General features: G+C 35.8%; 1 protein-coding gene across 1 annotated transcript; it reads left to right on the top strand.

The window, feature by feature from the left end:
• The first annotated feature begins 139 nt into the window (after positions 1-139).
• Positions 140-16,753, top strand: Trx2 (Thioredoxin 2). The gene is made up of 3 exons (XM_073966776.1): positions 140-302; positions 15,560-15,706; positions 16,049-16,753. Exons 1-3 carry the CDS (start codon positions 279-281, stop codon positions 16,196-16,198), a joined length of 321 nt encoding a protein of 106 aa, XP_073822877.1. The 5' UTR covers positions 140-278; the 3' UTR covers positions 16,199-16,753.
• The last annotated feature ends 3,065 nt before the right edge of the window (positions 16,754-19,818 follow it).

Genomic DNA, 19,818 nt, shown 5'->3' on the forward strand with positions numbered 1-19,818 from the left:
CCAGTTGTCGTGACAACAAATTATTTCTCTCTTTCTTTCTTCTGTTCTCCCTTTCATTTATGCGCTCACCTCTATTGGCATTCTCACAGAATAAATATTTTAATGTATTGGTATTGGTACTAGCGTATTTAAGTATTTTAATATGACTTGCTTTTGTACGTTTTTTAGTGGCGGCATTCCATAAAGTAACAGCACAGCGATAAGGTTGCTAGTAGCTCCAATAAATTCAAAAAGACTCAGCATTTAATAAAAAAAAAAAAAAAAACAACAGCAGCAACATGGTCTACACTGTAACAAGCAAGGTAAGTTTTAAAAAGTTGTGCAAAGTGAAAAATAACGATAACTTTTCTACGGAAATGAAAGGTGCTAAATGTGACCAAAAAACAGCGTGTTTTGTGAAATAAAAAAACCAAGTGCCGAAGCATAACGACCGACGTATAATGAAAGGTTATAAGAAAATAGGAAAACAACGTACAAACAAAAAATGACGTGTTTTCTTTTGATTAAAGGGTCAATTACTTAGTTTTGCATTCCATAGAGCAACTAAAGAAAATGGAAAAGTGTGGTTGTTTTTGTTGTAATTAAGTAATCGAGAAATGTGTCAGACACTAATAATGACGCCGCACCGCACATAGTTGCCGTATAACATAAATTGGCTGTCATTTCGATTGTCGGTGGTGTTTCCTCCATTGAATGGGCAAAAATATTCCTTGTCAAAAACCGCCAACCTTTAGCGTAACTTCTTTAGATTATCCCCACCAAATGTGGATGATATCATCTTTATATTGGAGGAGAATTGTGTCTTCTTTTTGCCAATATCTGTACGTATGAATGTACGAACGTCGAGGTTTTTTGCTGTTGCTTTTGTTTTTCTATCTGCCGTTTGCTATGACTTTTTAGCATTGTGGTGTTTTTTGTTATTATTGTTTGTCTCATGGTGAATATGCAAATCGAGAGATAAAATACCAAAAACAGTAGAAGGCAATACAGACAACACACGAATTCAATGTAGAATTTTTATTTCATAAAATGTTTGTGGAGAACTTTGTATGGCGGGGAATTGTGATAATGATCATTACTGTCCCTTTTTTGAAGAGGAGGAGAGAGAATAAGTGAGTAAATGGTTTAGTCAGAGATGGAAGTTTGTGATAAAAACTTGGAAATTTCCAGGATGTAAAATTTGTGATTCAGAGCTTCCGGATTAGTCCGCCAAAAACACAGAAAATATTATTATTCCGTTTTTTCTAAGTGTAGAATGAGTAATGTGTTTCATATTCAGAGATGGAAAGTGCTAATTAATAAAAACAAAAGCGTAGTTTAGTCATGTTTTTCTAACTGGCCAAATGAAACAAATTGATGGGGCTGATTCCGAAACGTCAGTTCTGCAATTTTAAGATACATGTTTGCTTTTTAACTGCGTTAAAAATTAATTTCGGAAGTCAGCCATGCTGAGCGGCACTATTGGTGAAAAGAGACCAGACAAACCGGAATTTTACGAAATTTTTATTATACAGGTAGAAAAAATATTATAGTACGTTTATATATATGCGGATTTAACAAACCCACTGGGTTTCAAATGTCAATTCCTTTACGTATACGTCAAGTAAATCCTAATTAAGAAGGTTAACCCCGCAAAAGGCTATAATATAAACATGGCATAAAATTTGTGCGTGGGCAAATGAACTGCTATGAATGTTGGGAAAGTTAAACGATGTGTTTTGTTTCACAAAACGTATATGTGCTGTAAGTCCCAGTCCACACTAGAGTAGTTTAATGAACAAATTTCATTAAAATCTGCGTTCTTAGATTGAGTTCATAAAATTACTCCAATATGAAATTCCACCTAAGAAAATTTCTATGGCTACGAAATTTTCAAAAAAAAGATACAATTTTTGTACTAAACAGATCTGAGAACCAATTTTCGCATCAAACGTATGGCTTAACCCACTTCTTGCCACTGTCCAAACTTTGCACTTGTCAATATGTCTGGCGGCAGGTTGTACTTGCGAAGCACAGTGTGTCCAGTTGTGTCGAAAATCTATATTTTCAGAAACGGATGAGGATAAAACTATGAAATTTGGAGGAGATGTTTACGAAATGGCGATCGTTTATTTTACTGCGATAAAAAATCATATATTTATAACCTCAAAGCGGAGCTATCGTCATTGGGTGGCTATATCAAAACGTTGATCTATATAGAAACTTTTTTGCAGGGATGTGCCCTACTCACTAATATCCCAAAATGTAAATTTTCAGAACATTTTTTAAAAAATGTGGGCAGAAATCTTGACAGTTTTTGTTAGTGTAAAACTAGGTTTAGACTATGCAATTATACGATGATTAAGTGCATTATCTCGATTTATTTGACATATATTGTATGAAAATGACAACTTAAGTCGACTGGATTTGCTAAACCAAGTATAGTCTAAACGTTGTATTATTTTCTACTCGTAGAAAGCATTACACTAATACCTCGATTTGCGTTAATGATTTGTTTCGACGCAAATCAAAACACATGCCTCCAAACATTTTGAATAATCTCATCACAAAATTCAAAGCCACACATATAAATTTTAATAATGCAAATCGATTCAGCATAGAAACATCGCAAATCGAGGTATTAGTGTATATTTAAATTTGTCGGTTGAGTATTGTAGGTAAAATCCTAAATATACATAAACTCGGGTGGTACCATTAAGGGGGTCTATACCCCGGCGTCGCATTTATTTGCACCTAACATAATAAAAAATTATCGTTCGTGATCCCCCTTAATTTTGTGTTTTGTTTAGAACAGGGGGACATTGTGAGACTTAGTTATGTATATCCTACTAAAAAATATACACTTAAAAAGTTATAAAACAAATACGGTTGCTCTATAGAACGGTAATCAAATACAATTACTTCTAAGCACGTTTCAATACGTCAGGCTTCATATCATCGAATAGCAAAAAGAACCATAAAAATCCAGTAACTCCTGATAATTTGATCCACACAAAACCTAAGAATTTTCTTGCGATTTTGATTATTTTTTGACAAAAAAGGTCATGTTTAGGTGCCGTTACTTCAAATATAAGCGTACAACTATAGAAAATTTCCCCTTTTTCTCTTAGCCATCTTGTTGTCTATGTCCCGGCCCACACTAAGGGTAATTTCACTGGAATTTTGACATGCGAATATTGCAACAAAACAAAAATGACGAACACATGAAACCGTGTACACTAGTTTCTTGAAATTATGTGTTCCCAAAAAACGCAAAATTTTATGTCAAAATTTCAGTGAAATTACTCTTGCGTAGACCGGGACTATTACTTCATGATAATTTTTTGGAAATGCAATTTTTTGTGACAAAATATTGAATTTGATACAATTTTTTTCGAGGAAGGTACCTTTCAAACGTTTTAATATATACTTCCTGACATAACGGCACAAAAGCTGTAAAATACAATGCCGGCACTAAATAAAATGGCCGATGAACACCATAACATACGAAATGAGTATCAGATTTGACAGAAACATTTCTCAAGTTCTAAATTTTCGATTAAAAGCACTTTAATGGCTGTTCGAAAAAGGAACCACTTGTAGTCCTGACATAATTACCCACCAAATTAGCTGGTGAGACCGATAACTATCGAAAGGAATGATTCCTAAAATAAGGTACACTTCCATATGTGTAGGTCCATTTTTCTGATACCTACTTCGCAAAAGTTCAACATTTTTGCACTTTAAATTATTTTTCTACATTTATTCAGAACTTCCACAAATTTCAGATAAATATCCGAAAATTTTCTATATTTTTGTCGACAGATTCATACGTCCATTGAAAGGTCACAAAATTCAGAAAAATTTTGGGGAAAATGATTTCGGTTGTTTCCCGGTTCTCCATTCCATATCACCCAGGCTGAGGGTATATTTCTGTCGACAAAACCGACTGATACTTTTTTACTTGTTTCATTTGACATTACAACTTTACCATAGACTAAAGAAGGTATAGGCAAAGGAAAGGTCTAACGGAGAGTGTTCAATTTATGTTTAAAAACGCAAAAAATATAGGTATAAACTTTTGTTCTGTCGAAGGTCTATATGTGGTTAGCTTTTAAGGAAAACTACATTCTCAGAGTTGAGTTTTTCGGTTTGACCACACAAACATTGATCATTCCTTAGTCTAAAAATTGATGGATCAATATTCGTATTAAAAGAGACAAAGTATTTGTGTTAAACATTGAAAAATAAAGTTACCTAGTCGGGACTATAGGAAACATGTGGGTAACAAAAAACTATCATAAAAATTCGTGTATACGTTTATCGAATGATTTACGTATAAATAAATGGTAGTTACCAAGTGTGCCTTTCGTCCTAACCACTAAAACTAACACCTAATATGCCTGATGACCGTGAAACGCGTAGCATAATGGTTGATGTGTGGGACTTCTTCGGTGGACTTATAATTTTTCAAAGTACCTCTTAGGTCATAATAGCTCGAAACGAAAGAGAAACAATTAAAAATATAATTTAAAAAGGCCAAAATAAAACATATACTTTAGTCTATGATTTTTTCCCAAAAGTTGGGGATTTTATGTAGTTTATTTAATTTGGTACAGAATAAAATCAATTTTTTTGTTTTGTGCACTTAATACGTAAATCTATATAATTCCAAAATATACGAAGGGTTTAACTGTTAAAGTTTAACTCCAAATGGGTTCAAATACAATTTTCATATAAATTAAAGGAAATGCCAAGAACAGTTTATAACTCCCATCTCTGCAAAGAGAAAAGAGGGCTATTTAAATGTGGAAGAGTTTGAGAAAGACACTGATTCTCTTAATTATGTGAGGGGAATGAGACAGCACGAATTCCGTGTAGTTCTGTACTTGAATGAAACAACAACAAAAACAATGCTAGCCAGCATTGTGTTTGAATTAACAGGGTGCCTCACATGCAATGGGGACTCTGCGGCAGTGTCAAACTTGAAACGATTGATGGCCGAGCTTCCAACAATTGGAGTTGTTTTGTTGGTTGGTGGACACGCGAAGGAGAAATATGATTAGGACAAAAATCTATTAGAGTTTTATTTTATGGAAGCAGGTGGGGATGGTAAAAACAAATAAGGTGTGTGAGTTGTTTTTTTTTATTAAAATAAAGTCTCGTGTCATTTTATTTTTTTAATGTCGGAGGGTGGATTTTTGCGTGGTTAGAGGTGACCTCAAAATCAAATGGAAAAGCGATAAGACCGATAAGAATGCCACACATTTATGTACAGACATTTATTATTATTGATGACGGACGGTTATTCTCGGAGGTAAATGTGCATATTAGCAAAATGGATTGCATTAGTAAACTATTATTTATATTTGTAACTGGTGGTGGTTGTGGTTTTTATTTCATTCGGTTTTATAAAGTTGAAATAAACCACAGGCGAACATAGGTTTTCATTTTTATTTGCAATTTATTCAAAATAGAACCAAGTTCAAACAGCATCATGAATACCACAATATATAACCACTTTATATTTCGAGAAAAAATGAGGAATTACGTTACCCTTGCGGAGTTTTAAGGTTACTAAAAAAGCAAACATATCCCAAATTCAAATAAGATAAATAACCATTTATGGTATGTTCTAGAATTGCAAAAATCTACTAATTTTTACTATTTTTTCGATCAGGCCAATCATGAATATTTCCCTCGGAATTTTCCGCACGGAAAATAATTTTAAAAAGTGAAACTTAGGCATGGCCATACATATATTTTTGTTGAGTCATGAAAATTGCATTATGTAATTGTTTAAACTAAGACAAAATATTGCTAAATTTTTACACGGTTTTTTTATGCGCCATATTAGTATGTCTCCACAGCAAATAGTCATAGTTCAAGTACAATAAATTAATTTGCTGCCTCCTAACAATCTGAAATTATAAAACAAATACTAACAATAGAGAAATCCCTTATCAAAAATGATTTCACCATGTCCAAAACTGATAAACCGGTAATAGTAAATTTGATTTATGGAACAAGATAAGGATGTATGTAACTACCATAATTTCTTTTATTGAAAGTAGTATTGGAATGTAATGTAAATTTTAGACTCTTTGGTTCTAAAAGGTGATGGTTAATCAGAAATGTCAATTGTAGTGAGAAACCTGATATGTACTGAGAAGACCCACAGACTGACTCCCAGTAACAAATGATTGAGAGCAAAAGGTATTTATAACGACTCCAGATGAACTTCGAGTAGCAATCATTGACAATATCGATCCCAAATTTGGCGGGCTGAGCTTTTTATATCCTCCACCATAAAATATCCTTAACTGAATTGGAATAATGAGTTTCCATTCCCATAATCTAAAAAATCGGTTAAAAATTTTAGTTATAATCCTCAAAATACCGAAAATCGAGAGGTACAGTTATATGGGGACTATACAAAAACATGGACCTATGATGACGATTTTTAGTAAAGAAGTTTCGTCACCATTGAAAACTTAAATATCAAATTATAGATAGTTCAAAATCTTCAAAATACCAAAAATCGAAGGTACCGTTATATGGGTGCTATATCAAAACATGGACCTATGTTGACGAGTTTTAGTAAAGAAATTTCGCCACCATTGAGAACTTCAAATATCAAATTACAGCTAGTTCGGTTACAAATCTTAGCTAAAATCTTCGAAATACCTAAAATCGGGAGGTACTGTTATATGGGTGCTATATCAAAACATGGATCTATGTTGACGATTTTTGGTGAAGAAGTTTCGTGACCACAGAGAAACTCAAATATCAAATTACAGATAGTTCGTCTAAAAATTCTAGCTAAAACCTCAAAATACCGAAAATCGGGAGGTGGCGTTATATGGGGAATATACCCAAAATATGGATCTAATTTGACATTTTTAGTGAAGAAGTATCATGACCAATGAAAACCCCAAGTGTCAAATTATATATAGTTCGGTAAAAAATTGTAGCTAAAACCCTCAAAATACCGAAAATAGGGAGGTACCATTATATGGGGGCTATACCAAAACATGGACCTATGTTGTTTTGGTGGAGATGTGTTGGAACCACTAAGAACCTTAAATGTCAAATTGCAGCTAGTTTGGTTAACAATTATAGGTAAAACCATCAAAATAGGAAAATCGGGAGCTACCGTTATATGGGGGCTATACCAGAACGTGGGCCGATATAGCCTATCTTCGAACTAGACTTGCCTATGGCAAAAAGACCCTGTTGCAAAAATATAGCGTTCTAGCTCAATTGTTGTGGGCGTCATTACAACAGGCGGACATGGCTATATCAACTCAGAATTTTATCCTGATCAAGAATATATATACTTGGCACCCTAAGTTATTACTTCAATGTGTTACAAACGGAAAAACAAACTTAATATACCCTCCATACTATGGTGAAAAAAAAACAAATAAAAAAGTATCAGTCGGCTTTACCGACAGAGATATACAATCAGCCTGTGTGGATTAAAATACCATTTTCCCAAAAAAAAAAAAAAAAAAAAAAAAAAAAACATGGGTATGAACCGACAAAAGTATGGATAGGATTACACCTCAAACATTTGCGGGGATATCGACAGATAGGGCTTTTTTATCACACTAGCCTACGAAAACCATAATATCGCTGTAAACAGGGCCACCAGCAGACACCACACAAAAATGTTGAACATTTGTGTGGGTGGCACCACAAGGATTGGACAGATAGGGCCCAAATTTGAACATAAACTAACTTTCGACAATATTTAAAGATCCAAAGTTTGGACCAAATCGAACTTTTGTGGGGGAGGATACCGAATTTTATCTTATATTCCAAGAAATATTCCAATATTCCAGTGTGGACGAACGCAGTATTCGGTTCAAGCTCTCCAGCCACTACATATGGTGCCATAGGTTTTTTTAACAACTTTCGGGCTGTTTTCTCAAGAAGTATGGACTTTTACTGTCGTAATTGAAGCAGCGAATGCAAGTTGCTTCAACAAAAATCAAAGTGATTCGAGAGCAGGTTTTAAAGTGAATTTATCAAAAATTTGGTATGGGAGGTACCCGAAGGAATGGACAAATATAGTCCATATTCGAACCTGATCTATATCTGGTAGATATATTAGGATGTGTAAAGTATGGACCAAATCGGTCACTCCCATCAAGAGTTATCGTGTTCACAATTTTTCCGAACATTTTTGAATTTTTATGGGGGAGGTACCTGAAGGAGTGGACCGATATGGCTTATCTTCGAACTTAAACTAAGTTTGGACAAAATATTACGAAGGCCACATTTTAGACCAAATCGGTCTATCTTGCGCTCCAACCACTACACACGGTGTCATAGGGGTTTTTGTAACTTTCTGACTATTTTCTCAGGAAGTATGGACTTGTCCCTGATGAAATTTATTCCGTCGTATTGGGGGGCAGGGAATACAAGTTGCTACAAATAAATCAAAGCGATTCGAGAGCAGGTCCTAAACTGAACTTTTCCGGAGGTACCCGAAGGAGTAGGCCGATTGAGTCCATATTGGATCCTCATCAAAGTCCGGTAGAAATTTCAGGATGTGCAAAGTATGGACCAAATCGGTTACTTTCTTCAAGAGCTATCGTGCGAAGAAATTGTCCGAACATATCCGAACTTTTGTGTGGGAGGTACCGGAAGGAGTGGACCGATATAACCCATCTTCGAACTTAAACTAAGTTTGGACAAAATATTACGAAAGCAAAATTTTGGACCGAATCGGTTGATCCGTTCGAGAGTTATCGTGCGCTCCAGCCAGCCAGACGGACGGACATTGCTAAATCAGCTCCAAATTGTGTGTAACACATTTCGTCCAAACATACTTGGGGTCTAATACCATTATTTCGATGAGGAACATTTTGCCCACACATTTTGTGTATAATAACGAGGAAATATATTCAAAGATCAAACTTCCATTTCCTATCCGATCCGATTAATTAATTACCTCTTATATGCCCCAAAATACACCTCAATATCGTCCATTTTAAAACAATTGCATAACATGAGAGAAAATTCACTTTAGAAAAAAAAAATTAACTACTATCATGACTCAGCAAAAAAAACTAAACATTTGATGAATAACTTGAAGCTATTTTGACGTTATGTGACGTCAATTGTTTTCAATGAATGATGAATTCACTCATTCAATAGATATTATTTTCTAAATCTTACACAATCCATCAACATTAAGTCAAGAATGTTAGTCATTTTTGTATTATTATTTTGTGCAAATAATATTTGGAATCTAAATAAAGTCAAACTTTTTTCTGACTCCATTGTTTTCTCAAAAAAAGTAAAAAATTACACTGTGGAATAATACATTTATTATTGAAAACTCTATTCAAATGGCATGTTTCACTAAGACGATTCGAATAAAAATTCGTTCGAACTACTACCAAATGTTTTTTTTTTTTTAAATATTTGAATTATTTTTATTTTCAATCAAACAAATATAACCTACAACAACTGGAGTTTGGTAGTAATTCTAACGAATTTGAATTCGAATCGTCTTAGAGACTTACAGCCAGTTTCTGTATGTCGAAAGAAGAATGTGTGCGAATGAAACACGTCCAATCCTTTTGTGTGTTTTCAAATTTGTTTTTTGTTTTGAAGCAAAAGCAAGGGTAAAATTATTACGAAAACTAAAGTTTGGGCGTTTTTCATTCGCACACATTCTTCTTTCGACATACAGAAACTGGCTGTTATTGTCTAATTTTGAATCATTCATCTAAACAAGTTTTGCTTAACAGCCTGTTTCTGTATGTCGAAAGAAGAATGTGTGCGAATGAAACACGCCCAAACTTTAATTTTCATAATAGTTTTACCTTTGCTTTTGCTTCAAAACAAAAAACTAATTTGAAAACACACACAAGAGTTTCGACGTGTTTCATTCGCACACATTCTTCTTTCGACATACAGAAACTGGCTGTAAGAAATTGAATAACCTTTAAGCGAAAATAGTTAAAACGTGTTCTGCCTACGTTTACACTAAATATTTACACGGGTTATTTATAAAATATACAAATTTCACAATGATTTCATGTTTTATCTCCCTAGACCACATGATTCACAAATTGATCTCACATTGTCTCATCAGAGTTGTTGCTTTTATCAATCTTCAATCAAAAACTAAATGAGCGGCGATGAAATGAGAATACAAAATTCTCAAGAATTTAAGCTATGCTTGGCTATTTGTAAAATTTAAAATGTGTGACTCACAAAAATGTTTTCTTTTTTCAATATGATAATGGTTATAAATAAATTATTAGCTATAACCTCAGCTTTGAACAAAAAAAAAACGTAGATATGACAAACAAAGAATACTGGTTTTGTATATTAAACAAAATAGAAAGAGAGTAATTAATTAATGTTAATGAAAACAGGTGTATATGTGTATATATGCGGATATACCCATTCCCTACAATATGACATAATTTCAAAATTTTTTGAAAATAATTTATTTGAAAAAGAATATTGTTGGAATCTATTATATATTGCTGCCTTCTTCATCCTCGATTCCCCTTTATTTATTAACACAATTTGATTTTAATAAATATTTTATCTTTTGTATGGAAATTGTGGTGTAATTGTTATTTTTCACAATTCTAACTGTCCCACTGGCATACATTCAATCTAACAACTAGAGTATGGCCTGACATTCAATTATGGGTGTTGGAGGAGCAACGATGCAAGGTTAGATATTACATTTGCTATTCTCTTGCAGTTACATACAATAATAGCAGCAACAGCTGCGGCGTTATGACATTTATTCACAATATTCACCTTCATTTCATTGGCTTAACTCAGTTATGGCGACAATGACAGTTGCTATTGCATTTGATTTCTATACAAGGTATGCCGGACACCTTAAAGTTCTTCACCACCAGTAAGCAAAATTATTCTTTTGCCTAATATATTCCATAAAACGATGAGTAGCCGGTGGATAAGAGTGTGAACTACACATATGTGGTTAAATTCTGATAAGGTTTTTGGATTTTTGTTTAAACCTTGCCGTCTAAAAGAAGCCCATAAAAACTGTTGTGGTTTCTTTTTTAATCGAAATTCTCAAACGAACTGCCATTGTTTTGTTTAATAGGGCGGAATATAACAAAGAATGCTTTATATTTGCAGAATGTGTATCTAAGCAAATGATATGTACCCCGGACACTTTTCAGTTGTTCACAGTAAGCAAAAAAAGTTTTCTTGTACCTAATTTATTCCCAAAGACAATATTCGGCCAACGAGTGTGAACCCTGTGCTTTTATTCTGATAATGTTTTTGGATTTTCGTTTCATATTAAATCCCCAGAATGAAACCCATTAAAACTGTACATAATCGCTTAGCAATGATTAAACATAAAGATTAGTTTTTTTTTTAATAATTGTTGTAGTTACTTTTTAATTTATATTTTTTTTAATCTATATTCCCATATCATTTCAACTTTATCTAATTTCTTTGTTTTGTTTAGTAGGGTGGAATGATAAAAAAGAAAAAAAATTAAAATTCATAGACAATGTGAATCGAATTTAAAATGAAAAACTATAAAGGCCTCGACACATAAGAGGCATGGCATTCTTGCTGAAGTCATATCTGATAAAAGGCTAAAGACCAAGTTCGACCTAATAAAAAGATTTCAGAATCACATTTGAATTAGGTCGAACTTGGTCTTTAGTCATTTACCAGATATGACTTCAGCAAGAATGCCAAGCTTCTTATGTGTCGAGGCCTTAAGAAATTCTTAACGTTTTTTAAAATACAATATCTACACCATTTTCACATGTAATTCGAAGAATTTCAGTTGTAATTTGATTATTTCATTTGAAATTCGAAACATTTCACTTGTAATTTGAGAATTCCAATTGAATTTCGAATTATTTAATTTGTAATTTGAGAATTTCATTTGAAATTCGAATAAATTCATTTGTAATTTGAATTTTTTCATTTGTAATTCGAATTATTTCATTTGAAATTCGAATTTTTCCATTTGTAATTTGAATTTTTCTATTTGTAAATCGAAGTTTTCATTTGGAGTTTCAAATGAAAAAAATTAAATTACAAATGGAAAAATTCGAATTACAAATGAAGTAATTCGAATTACAAATGAAATAATTCGAATATCAAATGGAATTCTCAAATTACAAATGAAATAATTCGAATTTCAAATGAAATTCTCAAATTACAAATGAAATAATTCGAAATTCAATAGGAATTATCAAATTACAAGTGAAATGTTACAACTGAAATTATTCGAATTACATGTGAAAATGGTGTAGTCAAGTTAATATTGAGTTCAAGAATGAGAATTTTGGAAATTGAAACTGACAATTTGATTAGAATATAAAAAATCCATTATAGAAAACAATTACAAATCAAGCATGTATACAGAATTGCAATTCGGTTCGGATTCGAGTCGAACATAGTACGCACGACTTGAAGAAAAGTTCACAATGCCGTTGGGAACATTTTGTTGTTGTAGCATCAATATTAAAAAATTCTGCAACAATGTCGGGCTCAGGAGATCGTACAGTCCCAGTCAATATGCAGAGCCTTAATGAATGTTGCCAATTCGAGTCCATTACCATCTGTGACGTTTGCATCGTCGTATCTTTGCCTTGGCAGCTTACTTTATTCTGTTGCGATGGATGGCGGTGGTCTTTGAGTACGGCACTCACAACATATCTCTGAACTCATTGATCTATATGTTCTCGCATCTCTATATCATAATGATCTCTCCAGACATTTCTGGGTTAGAGAAGCCTGCCCTCAAGATTGTGACAGCAATTCTAGCGGCGATAACACCCAAGCAGGTACGGGTAACATTTCCTTATGAAAAAGTTTTCGAACGAGTAATAAAGTATCTGTCGGCTTTGCCTTCTGCATCTTATTTTGAGAGTCATATCTTTTCGATAGATATCGCGCCCACTAATCATTTCAGTGGTTTATCGTACACCTGTTGGACCAGTATGCCAGGAAGCATGGACTTGTCCACGGAAAACATAATATGGCTGTAAACAGGACCACAAAGAACATCATCGGTATAAATTTCCAAAGGATCTCCGAACATACCCTACACTGCACTTGGCCACAACTGTTGAACTTTTGTGTGGGAGGTATCCTAAGGAGAGGACCGATATGGACCATTTTAGAAGTTGAAGTAAGTTTGGGCAAAATTTGACGAAGGCCAAATTTTGGACCAAATCGATTATTAGTTCGGGAGTTATTGTGCTCTCCATCTACTACATATGGTGCCATAGGGGTTTTTTACAACTTTTGGGCTGTTTTCCCAAGAAGTATGGACTTGCCACTGAAAAAACTTTTACCGTCGTAATTGAGACAGCGATTGCAAGTTGCTCCAACAGAAATCAAAGTTAGTCAAGAGCTGGTCTTAAAGTGAACGTATCCGAAATTTTGTGTGAGAGGTACCCGAAGGAATGGACAAATATAGTCCATATTCGAACCTGATCTATATCTGGTAGATATATTAGGATGCGTAAAGTATGGACCAAATTGGTCCTTCCCTTGAAGAGTTATCGTGCCCACAATTTTTCCAAACATTTTTGAACTTTTGTGGGAGAGGTACCTGAAGGAGTGGACCGATATGGCTTATCTTCGAACTTAAACTACGTTTGGACAAAACATTATGAAGGCCAAATTTTGGATCGAATCGGCAGATCCGTTCGAGAGTTATCTTGCGCTCCAACCACTACACGCGGTGTCATAGGGGTTTTTTTGAAACTTTCAGGCTATTTTCTCAGGAAGAATGGTTTTGCGCCTGATGAAACTTCTACCGCCGTATGGGGGGCCGTGAATACAAGTTGCTACAATAAAAATCAAAACGATTCGAGAGCAGGTCCTAAACTGAACTTTTCCAAAATTTTGTGTGGGAGGTACCCGAAGGCGTGGACCGATTGAGTCCATATTGGAACCGACTCCAAATTGTCTGAAACACATTTCGTCCAAACATACTTGGGGTCTAAAACCATTATTTCGATGAGGCACATTTTACCCGTATGAAAGTGTATATACCCTCGTTAGGATAAATGCTGAGGGTATAAAACTGTAATGTTGCCTTGTCCGTGACCTGTGCTAACCAGTTCTCCACGATGACATCCTAGAAGCATGGGGATGCTCATGGTTGTAACATGGGGCAGCTTCGCCTCTGTAATGCCTCGTCATCGCCGATGCTTTTGATGCTACGTACAAGTCTTCAGTTGCAGATCTTCGATAAACTCGAAACATTCCCTTGGAGATCCTTTATGTAGCATCAATAAAATCGGCGATGGCCTCATGTTATCCTACTGTCACCTATGCTCTCTGTGCAATACAAGTGACGAATGGATGACGGACAGATGGATACAATATCTGTTTTCTTGAAACTTTCATTGATTTTCCGTAGAACGAAAATTGTATCCTTTATTCCTAAGCACGACCTTCTGCGACGGTCGCTTTCTCAATGAATTAACATTCTATCTAATATTATTACAAGCCTTAATTAATTATATTAGTTTCAGTTTTGTTCTCAAATGTGTCACATTTTGAAGATTAATATTTTAATTTTAATATTAAAGCGTTACACCCCAATATCTCTACCCTTTAATTGTGTGCATTTTATCAATAAAACTGTTGACATTATTGGCCAGGTTGAAGATACCATCTATGTACATACCTACCTATCTATACACCCATAATGAAGCTATAATTTCATTAGACACCGGGTAAACACAGACACAAACCTTAATAAACATGCTAAATTATATAATTATAATAAAAATGACACCCATTTCCATTGATGGCTATCAAATGTCTCCCCTGGTGAATTTTTCGCAAAGTAAAGCCAAGCGAGGTAAATATGAAAATTGGGGGAGGTGTAGTGAAATAAAATCAATGATTAAAATTATTATTTTAACTTTTAGGTGTGTAGTAGCTAACAGAAATAGAGGTTTTAACAGAAGTAATAATGGGGGTTATCATGAACGACAATTCGCCGTGAATTTTTTCACTTTCTCCCTTAAGTTGCAACGGCGGAAAGACAAAACTCACGGGGAAATTTCATTCATGATAACCCCCAATGTATCGAAAGTGATAAATCATTGGTATGTAATTAGAAATTCCAACCCAACCCAACTTGGTGGGAATCACTAGGGAAAATTTTTAAAATCGGTGTTTAGTTGTTCTAGGACGTCTTCTAAAAATTAAAAAAAATAATATGTATATATTCAGCAACGGGGTCCTCAAAGGTTAGAAAAAATATATATACGTATATAGGTATAAACTTGCAAACTCAATTTGGGCAACCTCTCGAAACGCTCTGGAAAAAAATTGAAAATCCGAGTTTATTTGCTCCATTCTGTTTTCAATATTTCTTTGAATACTCAAATCACCAAAGAATTTTTAAGACATCGACGTTTACAAAGACCTTCTACAAACCAACCCAAGGTTTATTAGGTTGTTTGGTTCTTTACTCATAGAAATTGTTGAAAAATATCTCTTATTATAATCCTTGGGTCCCCCTCAAAATCCATGTTTATTGCTTTACTAACATTTGTTTCTTTTTTATTTACAGTCTGATTTCGATCAACAATTGGAAAATGCCGGCGATAAATTGGTCGTTGTCGACTTCTTTGCCACCTGGTGTGGTCCCTGCAAAATGATTGCTCCCCGCTTGCAGGAATTGTCCAACGAATTTGCTGACAAAATTGTTGTCATCAAGGTAAATATAAAATTAATCCTCAACAACACAATATTAAACGAAGACCCAATATCGATCTCAAAAAGAAACTTAAAATTATTGACTTGTTTCACTAACATAATTCGAATGCGAATTCTTTCGAATTACAACCATACTTCTGTAATTTTTTCAGTCTAACAAGCATGTTCTACTACAACAGGAGTTTGGTAGCAATTCGAAGGAATTTGAATTCGAATCGTCTTAGATCAACGTGTCATAGCATTTGAAAAATAAATTATGTATTATTCACCCTTCACATTGTCCCTGGTTTAAAATAATATAACAATTTCTAACTTTGACTTACCTTCTTTCTCCTTTCTCCAGGTCGATGTTGATGAATGCGAAGATGTTGCCATGGAATATAACATTTCCAGCATGCCCACATTCTTGTTCATCAAGAAGAAGCAAGAATTGGAAAAGTTCGCCGGTGCCAATGCCGAAAAATTGTTGGCCACCATCCAAAAACACGCCTAAATAAATATTTAAAAAGAATAGCCTTAAAAAAACTTCGCTTTATATAAAATATAAACAAATACAAGATACATTTATATACATAAAACAAAAAAATTATGTCATATACACACATAGACCACACTTGTCTTAGCTAATTATTGTCTTAGGAGAAACTTTAATTTCTGGCTACTGTTGTTTTATTTCCGTTTTTTTATTTAAATTATATAAATTGGAGAAAAAAATTAAAAATCTGGTTGTTATTGTTTTTTAAGATAGAATGAAAGAAATGCTGTTAGTCCAAATCATTAAGCCAAGCATTTGGACAGACTTGGATGCCACGTGGTATTGGCCTGCCAATTTAAATTTACTCCCCATTTTGACTTTTGTATTTTTTGTTGTTATCTTTTATTTTTGCTAATTTTTTTTTTAATTTATTATGCTGCGTCTTCTTTAAACAAAATACACACACATATACTTTATAACCCATCAATAGGAAAAGTAATAAATGTCAGAACTAGTTTATTTACAATCATGTTTTCTTGAAATATAAAATGACTAAAGAAGACTAGAATATAATTATTTAGCATAATTTTATTGGAATATAAAATCTTATCTGTTACCATATTAGGTGTCTGACCTTTATTCCACAAGGTTTGAGAAAATAAGCAAAACATGATAAAACAACTCAAAAATTATAAGTCGGCTTACCGAGTGCTGTATACTCTCAGCATATGACAAGGAAAAGAACAATGAGGGCTCTGATGGAAACATCATTGTTAACTTATATTTAATGTTTTAATTCACAATGTTGAGTTCTAATTTTACCTATTTTGGTGTATATTACTATGCGCGACGTTAAAATTAAATGAAGAACTCCCGTCAAGAGCTTTCGTGCTCACCAATCATATTTGTGGGGGGAATCATTGATTTCTCTAGAAAAAATATATATCGCCATGATCAGGACCACAAAAATATCTGCAGTAAAAATTTGGGTAGGATCCGAGAAAGGTCCCTAATTTACTAACGTGAACAATGTTGGACTTTTTGTGGAAGGTACCAGAATTAGTGTGGTCCTATTTAGTTGTTGTTGTTGTAACAGTGTTTTATTGTTATGTTTGTATGCTCGTTCTCCTGTTCAATCTGGCTCAGGGTCTATCTCCAGTTCCAGGAAGTTGGCTACTTCGATGGGATGTAACCACAGATCCACTGGAGTCAGATGAGTAGGCTTGGCGGGGCAGTTGAATAGGTGCTTAGTATCGTGCGGACCCATGCCGCATACTGGGCACATGTCTTGCACGGTGCGATCGATTCCCGCCCAATAGGAATTTAGGCGACTGCAATATCCCGAGCGTAATTGAGCCAAAACTATTCTGGTTTGTCGTGGCAGCTGACGCTCTTCAGCTGCGATAGATGGGGGATGTGCTCTGATGACTGCATTCACACAATAACTGCTTATGGTCTTAGCAACTGTGTCCTTGTGAATGCTGTTCAAACCTGCCTGATATGCCTGTTGATCTAGAGGTTCTCTCCTATATTGTTGGACCGTCGTCTCTAGAGCATGAATATCCTTCTTGATATGCCTAGGTGTATCGGTGGCCAGCGGATGGTGATTGGGATGGCTCTCACGGTAACACCCGAGCAAGTACTGCAACGATAGCATATCATTGTGTTGTCGTACTGGAAGAATCTTTGCCTCCTCATGTAGATGGACCACTGCCGATTTGAGGAGGCACCCTGTTGCTGTTCTCAGGGCGGCGTTCTGACAAATTTGAATCTTATCCCACTGCGTGTCACATAAATTCGGTGACCAAACTGGCGCCACATAGCTTACCACAGACCGACCTATCGCTTTATACGTGGTCAACAAGGTTTCTTTATCTGCACCCCAAATGCTGCCGGCCAGGAACTTGAGGACCTTGTTCCTACATTCAGTTTATCGCAGATAGCTGTGGCATGCGCGGACGACGTGAAAGTGATGTCGAATGTGACCCCTAGAATTTTGGGACAGTTTGTGGTCGGAATTCTGCTACCATCGACCCTGATATTCAACTCTCTTCTATACTGCGCCGTCCATGTGGTGAACAGAATGGCCGTCGATTTAGTGGCGGGTATCTGCATATTCCTCGCTTAGAAAAAGGTGGTAAGATCGGTTACATAGGAGTTCAGTCTCTCACAGATGTCGTACAATCATCCGCATACGTTACGATCTCAATGCCGTCTGGAGGGGGCGGAATACTGGAAAGGTAGAGGTTAAACAGTTCCGGAGATATCACCCCTCCTTGGGGAACTCCCTGTTTCACTCTACGGGGCTTGGATTTCTTGTTCCTGAATTGAACATACGACTGGCGACATGGCATATAATCGATTATCCAACGTTTCAGACTTGGCCGGACTTGGCTCGATGTCCTCGAACAGCGTGGAGTGCTATACAGTATCAAAGGCTTTTGATAAGTCAAGCGCCACCATCACTGCTCTATCACACGGTCGCTCCTGGTTGACTCCTCGACAAATATGTGTGGAGATGGAGTGCAGCGCTGTTGTCGTGCTGTGCTGCTTACGGAATCCATGCAGATGATCGGCAACTTAATAGCTATTTTTTACTTCGGGTATTCGACCAGCAGGTATATGGCGGGCGGCTGCAGCATTGATGATGTCTCGGAACGTCCTTTCCGCTACCCGAACATCAGAAGGATTTGGCAATTCTCTGAAGCGGTGATTGGTAAACTCGCTGAAACTCGGCCAATCAGCTTTCCCATGATTGACGAATGTGCGGCGTTCAGGTCTGATCCAAGGGAAATGACGGGTTGCCAGGTGACGTCATTTATCAGACCAGGTTACACGATGGTTATGTCTGGCGAACTGTGACACGCTCCTCTAATTCTGGTAGGGGCGTCCTCATTGACCAAGCAAAACGTAGAGCTATGTTGAGCAGCTGTGGTCGTTCAGCAAGGTTTCCTGCACCGCCGCGACCTTGATCTTCTTCCGATTCATAAAGTCCACTATTTCATCGACCTTACCTCGGAGCCCATTGTTATTAAATTCAAAAAGGATGCATTTTCTGGGATTGGAACAACAACGGCTGGTGTTAAGTGGTGGCCAGCGCGTGCGGCTGCTGTTGGGGGGACTGCGGGGGAGTTTCGTAATCCGACGACGAAGGAGTTTCGTATCTGACGACGACTCACTGGGGGCTGTGTTCGCGCAGCATGCAGCAACGTAGTCCCTCGCGTGGACAAGTCCAAAGCAACCCCTTAAATGCACCCACTCCTGGCATCTATTGCATCTCACCGAAAATTGGATATGGGTGAAGATGCGGATGTGACAAACCGAGCACAAATATATTGGTCCTGGGTTTTCCTCCGTTCCGGCACGGACCAAAAGAATCCGGAACAGACATTCCGGGGTATGCCTTTCCCAGCACAGAAAAACGAAACAAATACAAACTCATGTACACTGAGGTGGCAGCCGCTGGCTGGAACGCTGATGTTGTGTGGTCCCGGGTCAATCCGGTGCAGAGAACCCGCTGCCGTGGGATTGTAAATATTTAGTCAAATCTTTCAACATAATCTATTTCCATATTTACATTCGGCAATTTTCCTGGCGGTGATTGTTAATTGGAAAGAGAGCTGACAATTACAGCTTAA

This window comes from Musca autumnalis, unplaced genomic scaffold (genome assembly GCF_047663935.1).
Source record: "Musca autumnalis isolate F117 unplaced genomic scaffold, ASM4766393v1 scaffold_2, whole genome shotgun sequence".
Classification (NCBI taxonomy): Eukaryota; Metazoa; Arthropoda; class Insecta; order Diptera; family Muscidae; genus Musca; species Musca autumnalis.

What these genes read in the sequence shown, in the direction of transcription:
- Trx2 (XM_073966776.1), top strand. Translation starts at nt 279, where the DNA reads ATGGTCTACACTGTAACAAGCAAG. An exon ending in TCTACACTGTAACAAGCAAG is followed by an intron (nt 303 to 15,559) that starts GTAAGTTTTAAA and finishes TTTTATTTACAG; the next exon opens with TCTGATTTCGATCAACAATT. An exon ending in ACAAAATTGTTGTCATCAAG is followed by an intron (nt 15,707 to 16,048) that starts GTAAATATAAAA and finishes TCCTTTCTCCAG; the next exon opens with GTCGATGTTGATGAATGCGA.